The sequence below is a fragment of the Rhinopithecus bieti genome, unplaced genomic scaffold (assembly GCF_001698545.2).
Source record: "Rhinopithecus bieti isolate Rb0 unplaced genomic scaffold, ASM169854v2 scaffold_55189, whole genome shotgun sequence".
Classification (NCBI taxonomy): domain Eukaryota; kingdom Metazoa; phylum Chordata; class Mammalia; order Primates; family Cercopithecidae; genus Rhinopithecus; species Rhinopithecus bieti.
In genome coordinates, this window is record NW_016821812.1 from 565,298 (window position 1) to 587,018 (window position 21,721).

At 42.6% G+C, this 21,721-nt stretch overlaps 1 protein-coding gene across 3 annotated transcripts in view; it reads right to left on the reverse strand.

Moving 5' to 3' along the window:
- Positions 1-21,721, reverse strand: part of LAMP3 (lysosome associated membrane protein 3) — a 58,542-nt gene that overhangs the window by 18,499 nt on the left and 18,322 nt on the right. Inside the window, exons 4-6 of one of the 3 annotated variants that reach the window (XM_017860639.1) lie at positions 17,277-17,334; positions 12,453-12,623; positions 317-1,025 (exon numbers count right to left, since the gene is read on the reverse strand). In XM_017860639.1, coding sequence (XP_017716128.1) covers positions 892-1,025; positions 12,453-12,623; positions 17,277-17,334 — 363 coding nt within the window. In that variant the 3' untranslated portion in view covers positions 317-891. Of the gene's footprint in view, positions 1-316; positions 1,026-8,587; positions 9,657-12,452; positions 12,624-17,276; positions 17,335-21,721 lie in introns of those variants that run through there. The other 2 variants (XM_017860638.1, XM_017860640.1) reach the window with 2 other exon arrangements.

Consider the following 21,721-nt stretch of genomic DNA (forward strand, 5'->3'; position numbering starts at 1 on the left):
AAAAAAAAAAAAAAAAAAAAAAAAACCTTAGATAACCTGAGATTTGTTTTTTTTTTTGATGATTTAAAAAAAAAAAAAAATTTAAGGCCGGGCACGATGGCTCATGCCTATAATGCTAGCACTTTGGGAGCTGAGGTGGGTGGACCACCTGAGGTCAGGAGTTCAAGACCAGCCTGGCCAACATGGTGAAACCCCATCTCTACTAAAAACACAAAAATTAGCCAGGCGTGGTGGGGTGTGTCTGTAGTCCCAGCTACTCGGGAAGCTGAAGCAGCTTGAACCTGGGAGGCAGAGGTTGCCGTGAGCCAAGATTGCACCATTGTACTCCGGCCTGGGTGACAAGAGTGAAACTCCGTCTCAAAAAACAAAAACAAAAAATGTAAAGTGGAAAAAGAGAGATAAGTGCTACACCAGGAATATGTATGTTACATGAAACCATAAAACACAGATAGTAAAAGCACTCAAAGTCCATTTGATAAACAAAGCAAGGGCATTTCTTTTAAGATTAAGGGTAAAATAAAATCTTCAATGCAAACACAGGTAGTATTAGTTACAACTGACCCTTGGTTTATAATTTGAAGGCTTATTCTACTTTACATGTATTATGCTAATTCAACATACCTCAAATGTTGACTTTGAGTGGTTAAAATATTCTAAAGGAAACTAGAAAAATAAACAGCTTACTATATCTTTCATAAAATAAACAAAAGGTATATAGAAATTGATATGCTGCCTGAACTTAAATCACACATGACTCACTTGGTTTGAGTAGAAGATGGTGGTTTACATTGTGTGAAGGACCCACACTCTAAGGGAACTTCCCAACATCCATCCTGGAAGTGATGAAAGAATTCTCTAAATTCCATTATTTTCATTTCCCCCGGGCAACAATTAGATTCTCTGGTATCCAGATGATTGACACCTTAGGCGGATTTTATAGACACCCATACCCACAAGGCAGAGACCAACCACGATGGCCCCAATCACAGGAAGCACAATTGTGTAGTCAGACGAGCACTCATCCACTAAGAGAGAAAACAAATACAATACAGTGGGTAAGGTTTGGTGATGCAGTCCAGAAAGTAGGCTAGAGGGGAAAGAAGATGAGCTTTGGCATCAAACAAAGCTTGACTTTTAACTCCACCATTAACTAGCTTTGTGACCTTGGACAGGTAATTTACCTTTGCAATTTCCTAATTTATAAAGTCAGCAAATAATATGTAAGACTGTTAGAAGATTAAATAACCATATTTTCTCAGTAGTTAACATTCAATAATCATAATCCTCATTTCCTGAACTGAGTAAGAAGTCACTCCAGGCATACTGCCTGCTAAGTGGGATATGCTTACAAAAAAGAGACCAACTGGGCGCGGTGGCTCACGCCTGTAATCCCAGCGCTTTGGGAGGCCGAGGCGGGCAGATCACCTGAGGTCAGGAGTTCGAGACCAGTCTGACCAACATGGAGAAATCCCATCTCTACTAAGAATACAAAATTAGCCGGGCACGTGACACATGTGTAATCCCAGCTACTCGGGAGGCTGAGGCAGGAGAATCGCTTGAGCCCGGGAGGCAGAGGTTGTGGTGAGCCGAGATCACACCATCGCACTCCAGCCTGGACAACAAGAGTCAAACTCCATCTCAAAAAACAAAACAAAACAAAAAAACAAAAGAAAACAAATACCATTTGGTGACCAGTGACCAGATTACAGATGATCTCTTGAGAAATGTGATTTTTATCCACTTTATAGAACAATTTTGTCAGTCCTAAGGTTTTATTGTATTACTTTTAGCTAATATTAGAAAACAGACCAAATTATTTATGAGAGCTTAAAAGTGAGAGGTTACAAACTTATCAAAACTGTTTTTTCTTTATGCCATTAGAAAGCGCTTACTCAATTCATCTAAATGTAATTGATTGAGTCAGAGACTAATAAATCTCAACTGAGGAAAGATGGAGGGGTCTCGGGAAAAGGGGAAAGTTGATAGAATAATGAAGAGACTGGGAGAAAACGGCAAATAAATGAAGAACCATGTCTTAGTCATAGATAGCTAAAAAGATACATGTGTGGGGTCGTTGTATGAACCAACACTGAAATTATGTCCTGAACCAAGGATCGCCATCAACGCAATTCAGTGTACCTGAGATCCGAGAAAAAAAGGATCAGAAGAGGTCAGAGAAGACAGAGTGGCAATCAGAGATTCCAGGAAAAAGAAAATTTGGAAAGGAAAGAAACTGTGCTTGTAGTACACTATTTGGCTTGACAGCACGCAATATTTATAAAACTATAATAATGCATGCCTTAATACCTTACTGATTTAACCAAAAATAGTTGTGTAACCACAAATCTTTATATACCATAGCAGGAAGTCTAAAATGGATGAATTAGGAACTATCATGATAAACTTTTTACTTTTTAGAGTTATGGAGACAGCAATCAGAAGAAATTGTTAAAATTAGTTAAATGTATTTTGTATCTTGGGGCAGGGAGGCAGGGGGACAGAGATATGTTGCTTTCCATGATAAGACCTTTTGGAGTACGTGAAACTTTGTTACTTATATATGCTTCTCTTTTTTTGCAGCCTGGAACTCCTGACTTCAAGCCATCCTCCCACCCTGTCCTCCTGAGTAGCTGGGACTAGGGGTGTGTGCCACCATGCCGGGTTAATTATTTTTTAGAGATGGGGTCTTGCTATGTGGCCCAGGCTGGTTTCAAACTCCTGGGCTCACGCAGTCTTTGACTTCCCAAAGTGCTGGGATTACAGGCGTCAGCCACCATACCTGGCCTGTATTTCTTAAATAAAAAAAGAACTTTGACAAGTTTTAAGGAATTAAAATGAGTAGGAAAAAATACAAAAAGTTAAAACAAAAGGTAAAGCACGCAACTGTTGACCCAATAATTCCATCTCTAGGAAATTATCCCAAAGATATATTCGCACAACTATGCAAAGATATATTACAGCACTGCTCATTTTATGAGAGACAATTTAAATATACGTAAAAACTAAAATAGTATTCGGACAATAGAAAATAATATGGCCATGAAAAAGAACGTGGTAGGTCTCAGTGTTCTGTAACAGAAGTTCCCTAAGATCCGTGAAGCATCGTGTGAACCCAAACCCGTGTGCTGTGGGTCCGGTGTGCAAAGATACACCAAAAACTGGGAGGAGGACTGGGAGGGAAGTGGAGGGCAACTCTTACTGTCTATACAGTTTTGTTAAATGATTAAATTATTTAACATTGTTTAAACATTTCTAAAATGCAAAAGAGTACACAAAGAAAAGTAGTGACTGGTCCAGTCACCACATACTTCTATTTGAATCAATCACTATAAACCTTTTTGGGCATGTGGTTCCTCTGTGAATATGTGTGTGTGTGTGTGTGTACATGTGCAAACTCACGGCATGCTTAAAGCAAAATCACTCTATTTTAAATAGTCTATGCTCATTATAAATAACTAAAATAGTAGAGAAAATCACAAACAAAAAAGTAAAACCAATTATCCCAGGGCCATCCACCCAGAAATGTCATTGCTAACATGGAGAAACATTATTTCAGGCATCTTTCTTTAGAACTACAAGGATAGATAGGTTAGAAAAATAAATAGAAATACTTTATTAAGATAGGATCATACAAGTACTATTTTATTACATTTGTTCATTTCAATTTTACTTGCATTTAATAGAAGAAAAAAACTTAAACTGAAGGAATTATCACACACCAATGTTTGTCATGGGAAATATTGGTTCATAAGGGGCCCCTTTAAAGTTGTAGAAAGAGATTCTGAAGTATGCATTAAACAATTATAAAAGACATTAAGAGGTTATGAAGTAAATTGGACTTGTGTTTGCTAAACCTTGTTTCCAGCTTAAACATGATCTATTGATACTGTTTTGAACGACTAGCACTAACAGATTCCCTTGCATCTCCCCTCTCTTCAACTCCAAAAAAAATTTTTTTTTTTGAGACATGGTCTTGCTCTGTTGCCCAGGCGGGGGTGTAGTGGTATAATCATAGCTCACTGGAGCCTCAGACTCCTGAGGTCAGCCATCCTCCTACCTCAGCTTCTCAAGTAACTAGTAGTACAGGCAAATGCCACCCCACTCAGCTACTTTTTAAATTTTTTGGAGAGATGGGGTCTTACTATGTTGCCCAGGCTGGTCTTGAACTCCTGGCCTCAAGTGATCCTTCAACCTCAGCCTCCCAAAATTTCAGGCGTGAGACACTGTGCCCAGACAACTCCAAATTTTGAATAGTTATGTTGCTGTTTTTAACATTGTCTAGGTTTTTTTGTTTCGTTTTGTTTTTTTTTACAAAGTAAACTGATTTTACTGTGAAATTCTCATAGACGGAAAATTAAATCAAATATTTATTCTGTCCATTTCATTTTACAATAACCTTATCACTTATTTTTGTACTATGCATTTCAATTGCCTAAGTAAAAAATGTTTTAAAACTATTAATTTTGAAGTTTTAGCTTAAATTTTATCATCAAGAAGCCCACAATAAAATATGTTGCCAGCAGCCACCCACCAAGCCCCTGTGTGAAGAATGTTTTGGTTGCTGTTTCAACTTAAGGAAACAATCTTTGACCTTGATCCATTGTATAGGTTTATGACACTTCAATTCTATTTGATAACTATCATTCCTGTAATCTTTAAAAATGTTTTCTGACTGGCTGCGTGCAGGCTCACGCTTGTAATCCCAGCACTTTGGGAGGCCGAGGTGGGCGGATCATGAGGTCAGGAAATCGAGACCATTCTGGCTAACATGGTGAAACCCCGTCTCTACTAAAAATACGAAATAAATAAATAAATAAATAAATAACCAGGCGTGGTGGCAGGCAGCGCACCTGTAAGCTCCCCAGCTACTCGGCGCGACGGCCTGCCCCCTGCGCGGTGAACCCGGGAGGCAGAGTTTGCAGTGAGCCGAGATTGGCCCCACTGCACGCCACGCCTGGGCGACGAGTGAGACTCCGTCTCAAAAAAAAAAAAAAAAAAAAAAAATGTGTTCTGGCTATTTAACACATTCGTATGATTTAAAAAGTCAAAATAATACAAGATGCTGTACATTGAGAAGTTTCACTTCCACCCTTGCCCCTTCTTCTTAGTTCTTCCTGTCTCCATTAGATAATTATTTTCCTTAGTTCTTGTTTATATTTCTGATGTTTCTTTGTGCAGATAGGACAATAATGAATATACTATTATGCACTATACTTTTTTGATATAATATATTTTGGAACTCTTTCCTTAAACATACATAGCATCCTCATTCTTCTTGTAGCTGTTTAAGGATTCCATTGTGGGATGAATCAGTTTTAAAATCTGGCCCCTACTGATGGACCCTTGGCTTGTTTTCATTTTTTGCTATTACAAATAATGTTGTAATGAATAACCATGTACAAATATCATTTCATATATGGGAAGGTGTGTTTGTATTCCCAGACCCATAACTGTTTAGTACGTTTTATATATAAATGGATCCGCTATTCACCAGCGTCAGTCTTTTTTTTCCATTTATTTTATTTGTTGATTTAGAGACAGGGTCTCACTCTGTCACCCAGGCTGGAGTGCAGTGGCGATCGCAGCTCACTGCAGCCTGGACCTCCCAGGCTCGAGTCATCCTCCCATCTCAGCCTTCCAAGTAGTTTGGGACTACAGTCATGAACCACCACGCCCAGCTAATTTTTGTATTTTTTGTAGAGATGGGGTTTTGCTATGTTGCCCAGGCTGGTCTTAAACTCCTTGGCTCAAGCAATCCTCCTGCCTCAGTCTCCCAAAGAGTTGGGATTACAGGTATGAGCCACTACGCCAGGCCTACTGTGACTTTTCTATTCCTAAAGGCTGCTTATTTCCTTGTTTATATTGTGACTCATTTCCTCTCTCAGTGAATTTCATTGTCAAGCAATATTTTTTAGAAGGGCTTTACTTGTGCTGTATCCTTTGAATTATTTCATAGTTAAGAATATCTGCCTGGCGACAGAGCAAGACTGTCTCAAAACAAACAAACAAATAAACAAACAAAAGAATATCTGCCTATTGTCTTTATACTTGATATTTTTGGGTCATACTTTTTTTTCTTAGATCATTGTAGAAATTATTTGCTGGCTTTAAATGTTGTTGTGAAGAAATTGGAGGTCAACTTTAACTTTCCCTGTTTACAGGTGATTTTATTTTATTTTCCATAAAGTCCTAAAGACTTCTTTATGTTTGAAGTTTTATAGCTTGTTCCTGATATGTCCCAGTGTTAAACTTTTGGTATCAATTCTTTTTTGGGACATGCTCTTTTAATCCCAACTTCAATAATTTATCTCAAGGAAATTTCCTTAAATCTTCAAATATATTGTCATTCTATTTTTGAGGTCTCTATGTCAGAGGCACCAATTATACTTATGTTGGATGGGCTGAGTAGCTTGTATATCTAGTAGCTTCCCTGTAATGCTTTAATCATAAGGTTTATCTGTATTACCTGTAATGATCTCAGTCATTCTCTCTATGAAAATAATATAATTTCCTATTTATTCTGCCTCTTACTGTTTCTATACATTATGTAGTGTATTGCTTTGACATTCCTCTTGTTTTCCTACTCTTTCATTTTAACATCTTATCTTTAAACTCTGATTATCTAGAATTCACATTAAGTGATTCTCAGCATCAAGCAATTGTCAGGAATTTCTTTCTGTTCCTTGAATTATGTTTTCTTTGTATTTTACTATTTTCATTTCTAACTTTCTGTTATGGACTAAATTGTCTCCCCTCCCTTCCCCCAAATTTACATGGTGAAGTCCTAACTTCCAGGAGCACAGAACATGTATTAGGACACAGGGTCTCTCAAGAAGTCAATAAGTGAAAATGAGGTCAATAGGGTGGGCCTCTATCCAATATAAATGGTATCCTTACACAAAGAGGACACATGGATACAGACAGGTACAGAAGGAAGACCACGTGAAGACACAGGCCATCTACAGCCAAGGAGAGAAGTTTCAGAAAAACCAATGCTGTGGACACCTTGACCTTGATTTTCTAGCCTCCAGAACTGTGGGAATACACATTTCTGTTATTTAAGGCATCCAGACTGTAGTATGTTCCTAAGATAGTCTTAGCAAACGAATACATCCTCACTCCTTTTCTTAATTTAATTTCATACTATTCTGATTTTGCTGCAGTATTTTGGCACAGTGACCATGCAGCTGGTTTTCATTTTGCTTATGCTTAAGCATGTCAGTCCAAATACTCCATTTCCTATGATGCCATTTAGGTGAATTACGATCTTTCTTTCCATGGCATCTGATTTCAGTTGATGTTTCCCTTTGGGCTAGATATTTGGATTCTATTCTCTTTTTTGTGGCATGGAAATGAGCTGCAGCCTGCAGCGATCCTCGGCCCTGGGGTTGCTTCCCCAGTTCACCGCCATCAGTCCCTACCTTTACTCTTCCCAGTCTTCCTGGGAGCCATTTTCACTATCCTAGGTTAGAAAAGGAAGAAGATAAAGCAACCCACTCTTTTTTTTTTCCTCCAGATTTAGTAACGGAGGAGTTCACAGAATTTTTTTTCCCTCTCATCACAGGCTTCTTAGGGTGGATGTGTGTGTGGTTAGTAGAGGAGGCAGATGAGGAGCCCATCTCCGCTGCCCCCTCTCCTCTCCACCTGGAAAGTGGGCAGGACTGTGAGTAAATTACACATCCAAGCGTTTATTTACTGGCCATTCCAATGAAACCTTTGCTTTTTGTGTTACCACAATGCCAATTCAAATTAATTCTACGAATAATTGGTACTGGGGTGGGGGGAATAGATAGCAGGAGTCCAAGCAGTGGCCATCACCCAAAATAACTCACTGAAGAAGGTAGGAAGGAAAATTAAATTTAAGTGAATGGTCATATCCCTCTACACTTGATTTTAAATTCTGCTTCTGTTTCATCTGCGAGGGGAGGGATTTCCACATGCTAGAAGGTAAATCTTACATTAATCATTCTGCAGAGGGGTGAGTGGCCGGTGAATAAACACCTTGTCCTCTGCCCTACAGAACTTTCAAGTGCCCTTAACACTGGACACAGGGGAGCCTGGAGCAGGAGACAGTTTAAAGGAGGAGGTGGAAGGAGATCGCAGCTCTCCAAAGCCAAGCTCTTGCTGTTAAGCCCGAGTCACTTGGGGGAACTCCTGGGTCCTCATATCAGATTGTCATCAACACCTCTTGTTTTAAGAGGGAAACAGACATTTCCTGACACTCTGGATGTCTTCAGGGGCTCTTAGCGCTCTTTTGAAGCTGCGGTGTTCCCTCGCCCACAGCCCCACTTCTAAGAAAACAAGGAGAGCAAAAATGCCTCCTGGGGAGTCAGTACATTTCCCAAATAAGCAGTAGTTTTAGAGTTGTCAAATTTCATAAACTCATGTTAAAATAATGAATGGCACCTCTGGAATTTGGAAAACAAGAAAACTTCCAGTCAGTAGAATCAATGAAGAACATTCCTCTCCCCTTTCTCTGAATCAATTAAGAACATTCCTCTCCCTTTTCTCTGAACCCCAATCAATGTAATAGGAAACCATGAATAACATCCTAAGCCATATTTTAATAGCATTTTTCCTTCAGATATCAACCGTCTGCCATCAGGAATGTACTGCTTTTGGTGAATGTTTGCATAAGAGGGAAGTGAGTGATCCTGCAGGCAGGTCTACCTCTTCCTGCTTGCCATTCCGGATTGTTTCCCTGCTCTGCCTCCCTCCTCTCCTGCAATGGTCCAAATGGACACATTTACAAGAATAAAACAGCATCAATAAAACAGCATCAAAGAAAAGCCGACAAACCAGGAAAAAAGTAGCTAAGAAGGCAGACAACACATGAAGCTGAAGGAACGGAAGAGCTAATATTTATCGAGCTCCTCCTTTTTTGCCATGATCTTTGATATGTGCTTTAAATTAAAAAAGTGAAATAGGCAGTTTCCTAATTTTTTAAACGGATAATACATTACAATAGAGTAGGATATGCTTTTTTAAAAAATAATAGTATACTAAGATCATCTATAATTTAAGTAAACCAAATTTTGGTAAAATCCAGGAGTTTAAAATCATTTTGTAACCAACTTTGAAATGCATTGGTTTTTTTTAAAGTAATGTTTTTGAAAACTGAAAATCAGGACTCTTGAAAATGTCTAAGAAAAATCAGTCAATTTGCAAATGTCTTCGCCACGATTCTCCCTCCAGGTTTTTGCTTCCTCCCTTCTCACAAGCACCCCGCTCATGTCTCTGCCTATTGCCCCTAATTCCGGAAGCCAGCACTGGTATATTCAGGTGTGGCAGAGGGTGTCAAGCACACCTGGCATGGCCTCCCCAAGGCAACAGGCGGAAGTGGGGAAGGTGCCGTTTCCTAGCGCTGGGGTAGCCCTTTGGTGGGAAGTTAGGTTTCCTAATCAACTCAGGAGGGTGCAACAGGCAACGAGACAGGTCAATCCTTTCACTTCAGGCTGAATATGAGGCCGGAATTCCCAAGACCTTAACCTTGCACGTTTTGAAGAAAGTGGGGCTTTACATGCGTTCATATCCTCTACTGGGCCTCTTTCTGGCCACCAGACATGCGGTTAGCAAAATGACAAGCAGTCCTGTGATACTCAGGCCCATGGCCACAGGGATTTCTCTCCTGTTTCTGTCACTGAAGCATTCATCCGCTGTAATTGAAGTCAGAGTAACAAGTGTTACAGACTGGCCACAAATGCTGGGAAGTGGCACTGCCACATCTGCCTCAGCTTTGGAGAGAAGGAGACTGAGGGAGAGATGGAGCTGCCGGGGCTCAGACCACAGTGGGTGAAAATGAGAGGGAAATGGATCTTTCCTTCTCAGATCCTCTCAGATCCACAGTGGATCTGACATGTGTAGCACTGGTAATTAATTAGGGAGCTTATTAAATTGCAGATCTCCAAACACATGCCCAAGAAATTATAATTCAGTGGTCTGAGCTGGGGCCGGTGGGATTCTGATGCTGCTTCCAGGCAGATCCAGCTTTGAGAAAATATGCTAGTTTGGCCTAGAGGGTTGTGATCAGAGTTATGTCTTGACTCTCAACTTAGAGTAATTCCCGGAGCTATATTGTCCCACTGTAGTAATAGTTTGAGACAGAGTCCCACTGTGTCACCCAGGCCAGAATGCAGTGACACAATCTCGGCTCACTGCAACCTCTGCCTCCTGGTTTCAAGTGATTCTCATCCCTCAGCCTCCCGAGTAGCTGGGATTACAGGCATGTGCCACCATGCTGGGCTAATTTTTTGTATGTTTAGTAGAGATGGGGTTCTGCTATGTTGGCCAGGCTGGTCTCAAAGTCCTGGCCTCAAGTGATCTGCCTGCCTTGACCTCCCAAAGTGCTGGGATTACAGGAGTCAGCCAACACGCCTGGCCCTGACTCTGTGTTTCTTAAAGGGGCTGCTCAGATAGCTTGGGGCTGCTAAAACAGCATAATAAACAGCAAAAGGAAAGGACAGCAAAAACCCTAAAACTCAATAAACAAAAAACAATGTTTGCAGGCTCCAGGCTTTTAGGGAGGACGGGATTTTAGGAGTCAGGAGTCTACTGTTTGGGATGACCATTATCTTTTACAAGTCTCAGCTTTGACACTTGCTGGATTCCTCTCTGGTTCTTCAAGCCCCTGTTTAAAAATCGCCCATCAGTCAAGACTTCTTTAGTCCACCCTCTCATCAGCAATGCTGTCAATCACAGCTTCCTCTGGGCTCCCATAACCCTCTGCACATGTATCTTTTAAACACCATATAGTATGGTAACCTGCTCCTCTTTTCCCCCTTCTCTTACTCTCTGCTAGAAAAACCTATTTACAGAATGACATGCCTCTTGGCATTTGAGCATCTTTAGTGAAATTTGAAGTGCAAACACTAGGAAGATGGCGTTGAGTTGACAGGGTGACAGTGGGAGAACAAGGGGAACATTTTAGAAGTGGAATTGTTAGGGCTTTGTGACTATTTGTATGAGAGGCTGCTGGAGGGAGAGGAGTTAAGGAGAACTCTGAAGTCTGTTGTTTGGAAAACTATCCAATTAATGATGGTTTTAAGAAAAAAAAAATGTAAAGACAAGAGAGCTTTTCTATGCATCCCTGTGAATGCTGCTAATAGGAGGCCAGGCACGTCCTGCTGAAAGGTTTTATTTCCCACCTCTGCCCCTGAGAGGTTTCCCAGACCTGATCACTTCCTGCTTCACAGAGCTTCTGAAGGGGAAGAAGAGCAAGTATGTACCTTTTTTTAAGATCACACGATTACAGAAGTTTTTCAAACCTTCATAATGATTGTAAAAGAAAGAAATAGTTTTCCAACACTAGAAGTTTTGAGAGTGGATGACAAATGGGGGCAACCCCTACTGGCAAATTTTCATATGACCGTGGGACTCCGACAAAGCCTACAGAAACCAGGGAACCCAAAGCAAGCAACACCCAGTCCTTCCTCTGCCAAATGCCTCCCACTGAGTACATGCGGAGAAGTTTTCTGCTACACGCATCTGCCATTTCATGATGGAACCCAAAGCAAAATCAGATTCATATTGTAGACATTTAAAAGATGGCTAAACTTCTAGCTAAATCTATTTTTGATAACTGGGAATGTCTTATCTCATTTTTTAGTTATTATGGGAGGGATGTTTTAGAAATTGAAGTACATGACCCTCCTGGTCATACATAGAAATCCTCGTAACACTGTTTTCCTGGAAGGGAGAAGAGGGCTTTTTCTGGTATATGACTCTCCTGGTCATATGTAGAAATCCTTGTAACAATGTGTTCCTGGAAGGGAGAAGAGGGCTTTTCTGGAAAGTCACCCTGGTCTGCTCCTGGCCCTTGTCCAGGGATGTGTTTTCCTCCAGGGCAGTCATCAGGCAAGCTTTGCCTGTGATGGTCAGAACTCAAAGCAGAATTTAGAGGGAAACTAAAACCAACTCTGAGGAAACACTGTTGGGTGCGACAGCTTGTAATTGAGATGAGGGGTTCCAACAGCTTGTAATTGAGAAGAGGGGGTCCAACAGAGTTTCCTTCTATCTTGAATTGCTCCATTTTGCTCTTTTCCCTCTGCAGGTGGGAAAGAAACTATTCTGAAATCTCGATTTTAGATATTACTGATACTGAGGATCTTTAAAGTGTCCTCCAAACATATCTGAATTTACACCCACCAGGACATAAAGGGAAGTCGCAGGTGGTATTTTCTGTTTTGATTGAGCGCATGAGTGTTTAAATGAATGAGAATGTGTGAGAGTCTAAGAGAATGTAATCTGCTGTGGGACAGCCGTGACTGGGTGGGTGCAGGTGCCTGATTCTGAGGTGGCCAGAGGAGCCTGGCCCTGTGAGCTGTGTGGAATCATACTGTCCCAGGAAGCTCATGACATGCTGGCTCCTTAGACATCTGCAGACAGAAAACCATTTGGATCTACCCTGGGGACTCTAAAGTGTATGTCTGCGACCTGATCCATCTTTAACTTACCATTTCCAAAGTGGTCATCTTCAAAATCAAAGGCTTGGAGTTGGACATTGGTTGTTTTCAGCTGCAGGTGGGCTGACAGCTGGAGGCTCTGTTCACTCACACACTTGAAGGAATGCCCGACCGCTGTCTGGAACATCACCACTGCATGCTTCATTCCTTGGTAAATTGTCTCTGAAAAGGTGACATATAGCTTTCTTAAGAGTCCTGACAGGCATCCACTGAGCTCCAGCTGTGGCCGGGCTGCCCATGTGCAGCTAAATAGACTTCCTTCCAAGTGGCTCTCTGGGGGTTCTGCCACCTTCTCCCCATGAAAAAACACCCTGGTGCTGTATGGAGGCTTTTTCAGCTGCTCTGTTTGGGGTATAAGGGAGACACCTCACATAAACTGGAATGCGCAAACACTGAAATGAGAACTTTTGAGAATGTGTTCTTTGGTTATTTTAAATCACTGGGGACAGAGTGGGTGGGAACTAGTCAGTACTTGGGGACTACAGAGAGGTGCCTCCAAAATTTTAGAGGTAAGAGAAGATTGCTTTCTGAGACTTAGAAAGTCACAGAACCCTTAATGAATCAGTGAAGGGACACGCAGTCAGCAAACGGAGCACTTGCCTATCGCCAGGCTGAACGTATTAGACGAGCAGGGTCAAGAACTCATTAAGGGTCGGGCACAGTGGCTTTTGCCTGTAATCCCAGCACTTTGGGAGGCCGAGGCGGGCGGATCACCTAAGGTCGGGAGTTCAAGACCAGCCTGACCAACATGGAGAAACCCCGTCTCTACTAAGACTACAAAATTAGACAGGCGTGGTGGCACATGCCTGTAATCCCAGCCACTTGGGAGGCTGAGGCAGGAGAATCGCTTGAACCCGGGAGGTGAAGGTTGTGGTGAGCCGAGATTGTGCCATCGCACTCCAGCCTGGGCAACAAGAGTGAAACTCCATCTCAAAAAAAAAAAAAAAAAAGAACTCATTAGGAGGAGTTGTTGCATCCATCCACAGAAACAGAGAGAAGGGAGAGGCCCATCTCTTCCCATCTGAGTGCCGTCTGGGTAGAGAAACCTGCCCAAGGACTGGCCCTGTCTTATGACAGGTATACCCTGCTCAAGGAATTGGAGACTTCAAGGCAGATGAAGTTAAACATTTTAATCATTGAGGTCAGGCATGGTGGTACGTGCCTGTGGTCCCAAGTACTTGGGAGGCTGAGGTGGGAGGATCATTTAAGCCCAGGAGTTCAAGATTGCAGTGACCTATGATCCTGCCACTGCACTCCAGCCTGGGACACAGAGCAAGACTGTCTCTAAAATAAATAAATAAATAAATAAGGCTGGGCATGGTGGTTCATGCCTGTAATCCCAGCATTTTGGGAGGGTGAGCTGGGCAGATCATTTGAGGTCTGGAGTTTGAAAACAGCCTGGCCAACATGGTGAAACACTGTCTCTACTAAAAATACAAAAATTAGCCAGGCGTGGAAGTGGGTGCATGTAATCCCAGCTACTCAGGGAGGCTGAGGCAGGAGAATCGCTTGAACCCGAAAGGTGGAGGTTGCAGTAAGGTGAGATCGTGCCACTGCACTCCAGCCTGGACAATGGAGCGAGACTCTGTCTCAAAAATAAATAAATAAATAATAATAAAAGAAAAATAATTAATCATACAATGAACTCCATTTTCTCTAATTCCATGCTTACTAAGCACCCTTCTGACTACACTATAGCTTCCTGAATGGTAGAAATTTCACTGGTCAGAGGACTCAACTGTCTGGTCCGCTTAGTAGTTACAGTAAGGAATAGTCCCAGGATGAATTAATAAGGTGGCATTCATGCCCTAGACAAATGCCCTAGAGAACATACTGAATTCTCTGTGTACACGACCGTATCATGTGTTATATCCTGGGATAGTCTGCTACTACCATCCCCACTAACATTACAACTGTCACTACTGTGATTACAACTGATTACTATTCTTAATACCCCTACTAACATGAAAATCATCATTACTGTGACTCCTTAAGCTCCTGCTCAGCCATTAGGATCAGGACTTAGAATTGATTTTCGCACTCCCTCAGCTCTAAATTAATTTTTGATCAGTCTTTCCCTTCCCCTGCCTTTTTTTTTGTTTTTTTTTTTTGAGACGGAGTCTCACTCTGTTGCCCAGGCTGGAGTGCAGTGGTGCAATCTTGGCTCACTGCAACCTCTGCCTCCTAGGTTCAAGCAATTCTCCTGCCTCAAACTCCCAAGTAGCTGGGATTACAGGCGTTCGCCATCACGCCTGGCTAATTTTTTTTGTATTTCTAGTAGAGACGGGATTTCACCATGTTGGCCAGGCTGGTCTTGAACCCTGACCTCAGGTGATCTGCCCACCTCCGCCTCCCAAAGTGCTAGTATTACAGGTGTGAACCCCTGCACCCAGCCTCCCTTGCCTCTTAAGAGATTGCTACTCTATTGCTGGCTAAAATCTGGTCCATACCTAGTGATAACATTAGCTAACTGATGTTAGCACTCACAATATTTATTCTCTATCCTAAATGAGACAGGTCTAAGTGAATTAACATATATGAAAATGAGTTGTCAACTATGCTACCTTACTTACATTTAACAAACAATCATTGGTAAATCTCGCTGAACATATCAATACAATGTAGCTGATATTTTAGGTAGATATTACTCCACATTTTCATTTCTTGGCAAGTGTCTTTGGCATAAATTCCTTAACTGGTAAAATAATGTTTAAGCTAGTCAAAGGATAGAGCTTTGAAAAGGAGAAAACAGGCATGAAAACTCTTAGTACGGTACCTGGCACAGGGGGATACAAACAAATAAAGGTTATTTAACTTTGCAGGGAAACATTTGAGGCCTCTGAGAGACATCTTGTGTGAGCGGGAGCTTTGTTCTCTGGAAGTGAACACTGTAGGAGTTCTCTGAATTTACCCCACTAGCGTCATTATCCATACAGCAACCAAAGTGAACTTCTATAAATGTAAATCTGAGGTATCATTTTCCTCTCTCCCCTAGACCCCCTGGTGGTACCCTTTCACACTTTTAAAGTCCAAAGTCCTGACCCTTGCCTTGCCCACTGGCCCTACATGCTCTGGCCTGGCTGTCTGTCCCTTGACCTCATCTGCCGCTTGTTCTCTCTCCGGGCACACTGGCACCCTGCAGGTCCTTGAACACACTAGCCAGCTCACCCCTTAGGGCCTGTGCATCTGTTCTTCTGGCCATCTGGAAAGAGCTTCCCTAGGCCCAGATATCCCCAAAGAGGTGAATCTCTCTGCTCAAACTTCACCTCTTCAAAGGGCCTTTCTCCCCCGGGGGCTTCCCTAAGGTATAAGGGATAGACCCACCTAAAATAGCTTTCAATTCTTCTCCACTCCTCCTGCTTGTGTTTGTTCATAGAATTTATCACTACTGCGCCGGGTGCAGGGGCTCACGCCTGTAATCCCAGCACTTTGGGAGGCTGAGCTGCATGGATCACCTGAGGTCAGGTGCTCAAAACCAGTCTGGCCAACGCGGAGAAACCCTGTCTCTACTAAAAATACAAAAATTAGCCAGGTGTGGTGACAGGTGCCTGTAATCCCAGCTACTGAGGAGCCTGAAGCAGGAGAATCGCTTGAACCTGGGAGGCAGAGATTGCAGTGAGCCAAGACAAAGCCACTGCACTCCAGCCTGGGCAACAGAGTGAGACTGTCTCAAAAAAAAAAAAAAAAAAAAGAAAAGAAAAGAAATTATCACTACTTAACAGAGGACAGGAATCCCCTTATCCTTGGGGATACATTCCAAGAACCCCAGTGTACTAGTGTATGTCTGAAGCTGTGGATAGTACTGAACTCTAGATATACTATGTTTTTTCCTGCATATACATATATACCTGTGATGAAGTTTAATGTATAAATTGGTCACAGTAAGATATTAAAAACAATGACTAATGATAACATAGAAAAATTGTCACACTATAACAAAAGTGATGTGCGTGTGATCTCTCTCTCTCAGAAACTCTAACTGTACTGTACTCACCTGTTTTTGCACAAACCATGAAAGGTAAAACCGTGAATAAGGTGGGGGGGTTACTGTATTATCATTTAATGTGTTGTTGCCCTCTTCCTCTTCTAGAATGTAAACTCCATGAGGGTAAGATCTATTAGTCTGAAATATTATGGATCCACAATGCCTAATACAGGGCTCAGCACCTAGCAGGCACTAACTACATTTTAGTAGAGTGAATGTATGATTCCCAGAGTATAGAATCAGCTGCACTATCAACAGCAGATCTGTCAAAAAGCCACTAAACTCTTTATCGTTGCCGATCATGATCTCTGACGTCATACTATTTCAGCCTCATTTACGAGCAGATGGGCAAATTACAGCACACAGAGGCATAGTAAAGTCCCCCAAAATCACATTGCCAGCTGCTTTCCTAGTCTGTTCCTTAAAAGCAGCATTGGCCGGGTGCAGTGGCTCACACCTGTAATCCCAGCACTGTGTGGGACCGAGGTGGGCGAATCGCCTGAGGTCAGGAGTTCGAGACCAGTCTCGGCAATGTGGTGAAATCCCATCTCTACTAAAAATACAAAAATTACCTGGGTGTGGTGGCACACATCTGTAATCCCAGCTACTTAGGAGGCTGAGACAGGATAATGGCTTGAACCCAGGAGGCAGAGGTTGTAGTGAGCCAAGATTGTGCCACTACACTCCAGCCTGAGAAACAGAGCAAGACTCTATCTCAAAAAAAAAAAAAAAAAAGCAGCATCAAACATGAGCAGATTCAATAGGATGAAAGGTGAGCTAACCAGAAACAGCGTCATGGCCGGTAGAACGGGCATTCTGTAATTACTAACCTGGATCCGAGACAGTCAAACAGGCTCCCAATTCACTGATATAATATGATTCTTCATCCTGTAAAACAGCAGGGTGTTAACCTTTGGTTCATCTCTATTCATATGTTTACAATCTTGGTTTATAAACTTTGTTTAGGATTCCAGCTATTAAATCTAGATATAAGGGCTGGGGAGTTACTTGGTACTGGGTCATAATTGTGTACAAAAATTCCAAAAAAGTAAACATACCACAAATAAATAAATAATAACTAACAGTTTTCCCCTGGCCCCAAATTTCCCTACTGCATACTAGTTGCTAGGGCCCGATATTCAAATTCCACCAGTATAATTTGAGTCCCTTTGGTTGGGCCAAATTTCTCCCTGTTACAATGCAAGTCCATCAGGAAGGTGGAGGAGCAGGAGCATACAGTAAGCTTTTACTAGCAATTAATATCTAAGGGTAGGAAGTCTTATCCTGAGACCACTCATCCTTTCCTTTTATTTTTAAGACCATCCATCTGGTTTAGAAGGCTCATCCTTAAGGATACCATGGGAGGACCTCCCGGGGTCCATAAACCCTCTGGGAAAAACAATGTATACAAAATGGTGTCTACATGTTCCTACATAGGGTGTCAATGACTTTACACAGCTTAATGGGTCTATGTCCTCAAAATGGCTAAATGGGGCCACTGGAAGGGATTATGGGAAGAAATGCCTTACCCTGAGATCCCTGGGTATCCTCTAGAAGAGAACCCCAAGTGGTTGTATTTAAACACAAAGCAGTACCCCCACATTTCATCTAGGAATTATCTTTCCAGAAAACAAAACAAACTACAAAACAGCCCTATAAAACAAAGGACATGAAACCTTCTAGGGAACTGAATTGGGGTGTAGAAGGGTAAGTTGAAAAGGGAGTTTCCATTTTTTAATTGAGGTGATCCACAGTGTTCTCAGTTTTAAACATTCCTTAGAAAACCATCTATAAGTAAGAGGTGCAAAAATGGCAGAGCAACCCAAATCAGAACATGAAATTGAATTACTTTTAGAGGTTTCAAATATAGTCATCACAGAAACTTAACAATACTAATCTTGACCACATTATAGTTCATTTGTGTATTGTTAGTGGATAAAATGTTGATTCATTACACAATAAAAGGGTTCCATAAGTACAAACTGTTTTAGTAAGATCATTGATACTGATACACTGAGCTCTAGATCCTACAATTCATTGACTAGCACCTGCCACACAACAGCTTCCTACCCTGTGTTAGGCACTGTCGTGGGCACTTCCATGCACTTGCCTTATTTAATCCTCACCATAATCATGAGGAAAAATGAGGCTGGGTGACTTGTTCCATGTCACAGCCCTAAGAGGTGGCAGGGGAAGATATGATCTCCAGCTCTGCTTGCCTCCAAGTCTAGTCTTTTTTTTTTTTTTTTTTTTTTTGAGACGGAGTCTTGCTCTGTTGCCCAGGCTGGAGTGCAGTGGCTGGATCTCAGCTCACTGCAAGCTCCGCCTCCCAGGTTTACGCCATTCTCCTGCCTCAGCCTCCCAAGTAGCTGGGACTACAAGCGCCCGCCACCTCGCCCGGCTAGTTTTTTGTATTTTTTTCTTAGTAGAGACGGGGCTTCACCGTGTTAGCCAGGATGGTCTCGATCTCCTGACCTCGTGATCCGCCCGTCTCGGCCTCCCAAAGTGCTGGGATTACAGGCTTGAGCCACCGCGCCCGGCCTCCAAGTCTAGTCTTTAACGTCTCTTTCATACCCACTCCATGCCAGGGATTGTTCTAGGTCCTGGGAGAGGACCTGGTTGCCTCCGTCAAGGTACTCAGTCTCTTGGGTCTTGAAGGCAAGTTGAACAATGCCCTTAGACCATCCATTTGCTTTAGGGAGAAATGTCTCTTTTAAAAAGACACCAACTTTGTTTTGCTTTTATATACCATTTATTCAGGGCATTTTCAAAATTTGGAGCCTCTTTTAATCTAAGAGAGACTTACATTTCAGGGTCCACAGTCAGGGTTACAAGACCCCCGCCCCATCCCTAAGGGCACAGAGGGCCCACTGAAGGGTTTTAAGCAGGGCAGTGACATGAGCATAGCTTTGATTTTGTAAATGGCTCGGGCTGCACTGTGAGACTGATTTGAGGAGCAGCAGAGTAGTGATGAGGTCAGCTCAGACTCCTCAGAGGCCTCTTGGAATCCTCCCTTTGGTGTCTCCCTGACCTGCCCACCTAAGGAAAGAATGCGTGGCATTTCTGTGAGAGTTTCACCATTCGCCACATGCATGTTTTCACTGACATTGCCTCACTTGATCCTTACAACGACCTCCTGAGACAGAATCGATATTATCAGACCATTTTACAGCTGAGAACAAAGAGGCTCAGAAGAGTTAAGCATCTACCGCAGATGCACATAGTTTGTAGGTGAGACAAAGTAAGATCCTGCCCTACATTTTCCTCCATGGGATGTGTGGGTATAGGACAAAAATTCATTATGTGAGAATTTACTTTCACATTCCCTGAAAGGCAGCTGAAACCTATAACCATTGATGGGAAGCAGGACTGGCTACATAATGAATTTTTGGGGCTCAGTAAGAAATGAAAGTGTGGGGCCACATGTTCAAAACTCAAGAATTTCATGGGGCAACAGTAAAGCATGAAAACAAGCCTGAGCCCTTCCAGAGGCACAAGCGGAACACCTGGGAACCCGTTCCTGATGGGCAGGGCCACTGCTGTTCCACAAGAATCCACTCTTTCTAGGACTAATCAAAAAATGAGGCCTTCCACAAGCAGAGTGCTCACATTCACTGCGAGTTCATCTTAAGGGCACAACAGGCCGGGCGCGGTGGCTCAAGCCTGTAATCCCAGCACTTTGGGAGGCCGAGACGGGCGGATCACGAGGTCAGGAGATCGAGACCACCCTGGCTAACACGGTGAAACCCCATCTCTACTAACCATACAAAAAACTAGCCGGGCGAGGTGGTGGCGCCTGTAGTCCCAGCTACTCGGGAGGCTGAGGCAGGAGAATGGCGTGAACCCGGGAGGCGGAGCTTGCAGTGAACTGAGATCTGGCCACTGCACTCCAGCCTGGGTGACAGAGCGAGACTCCGTCTCAAAAAAAAAAAAAAAGGGCACAACAGGACAGAGTCTGGAACCTGTACTCAGATTTCTTTCCATTTTGACTGAATCAAGATTAGTCAAACGTTGACTAGGACTAAGCTGATGTCTAGCTTTTTTTTTTTCTTTTTTTTTCTTTTTGAGTTGGGGTCTCCCTCTGTTGCCCAGGCTGGTGTGCAGTGGCAAGATCTTGGCTCACTGCAGCCTCAACCTGCCGGGCTCAAGTGAGCCTCCTGCCTGAGCATCCCAAGTAGCTGGAACTACAAGCACATGCCACCACAGCCAGCTTTTTTTTTTTTTTTTTTTTTTAATTTTATAGAGATGGGATCTCACTATGATGCCCAGGCTAGTCTTGAACTCCTGGCCTCAAGAGATCCTCCCTACTTGGCCTCTCAAAGTGTTGGGATTACAAGGAATGAGGCTTGAGGTGTGAGCTCCTATGCCTAGACATGATGTCTATCTTTAGGGTAAAGGAAAAGTATCTGTTAGGTGGATTCATGTCAACAAAAGGGCAGGGGGATATTTAGTTTTCTTAAGATTCCAAGTTTGACTTGACATGATCATACTTCAATCATTCTGCACATCTCTTCTGACTCACCCTTTCCATATGGTATTCAAGCCCTGGGTCTCAGGGTTAATGGCGTGGGGATATACCATCTTGTCTCACCACCATTCAAGACAGACATGGCTTCTGTTCATACATCCCTATTAAGTATTTCTTTTCAAGAAAAAAAAAGATTCCAAGTGTTACATAATTTATGCTATGGAATGAGGACTTTGCCTTGGGGATAGTGAAATGTGTGACCAGTGCATTGATGAAGTTTGAGGAACAATGACTAGAGATTCAGGGAACTAAGAAGAGGAAGTCTCTCGTTTTACCTGAAACGGAAGTGGGGAAGGGGAATGTCACAGGGTGATGATATTTGAGTTATTTTAAGGATGGATGCTAAAGGAGCTGAGGGGTGGGAAGGGCCTTCCAGGCAGAGGGAAAGTACCAGGGGAAACAGGGTGTGGAAAGTACAGATTACCTGGGGAGTTCTAAGTGGTGCACTGTGAGGGTGTTAACATTTGAACACTGGTCATGGTCCTCAGAAGCCCAGCTCGTAGGCCAAGAGGGTTCCAAATGCCCCTCAAAGGCTCTGGAGACCAGTTTGAGCAACATAATTAAAACCCATCTCTACAAAAAATAAAAATAAAATAAAAAATTAGCTGGTGGCATGTACCTGTAGTCCCAGCTACTCAGGAGACTGAGGCATGGGAGGATCACTTGAGTCCAGGAGGCCGAGGCTGCAGTGAGCTATGATCGTGCTACCACACTTCAGCCTGGGTGACAGAGGGAGGCCCTTTATTA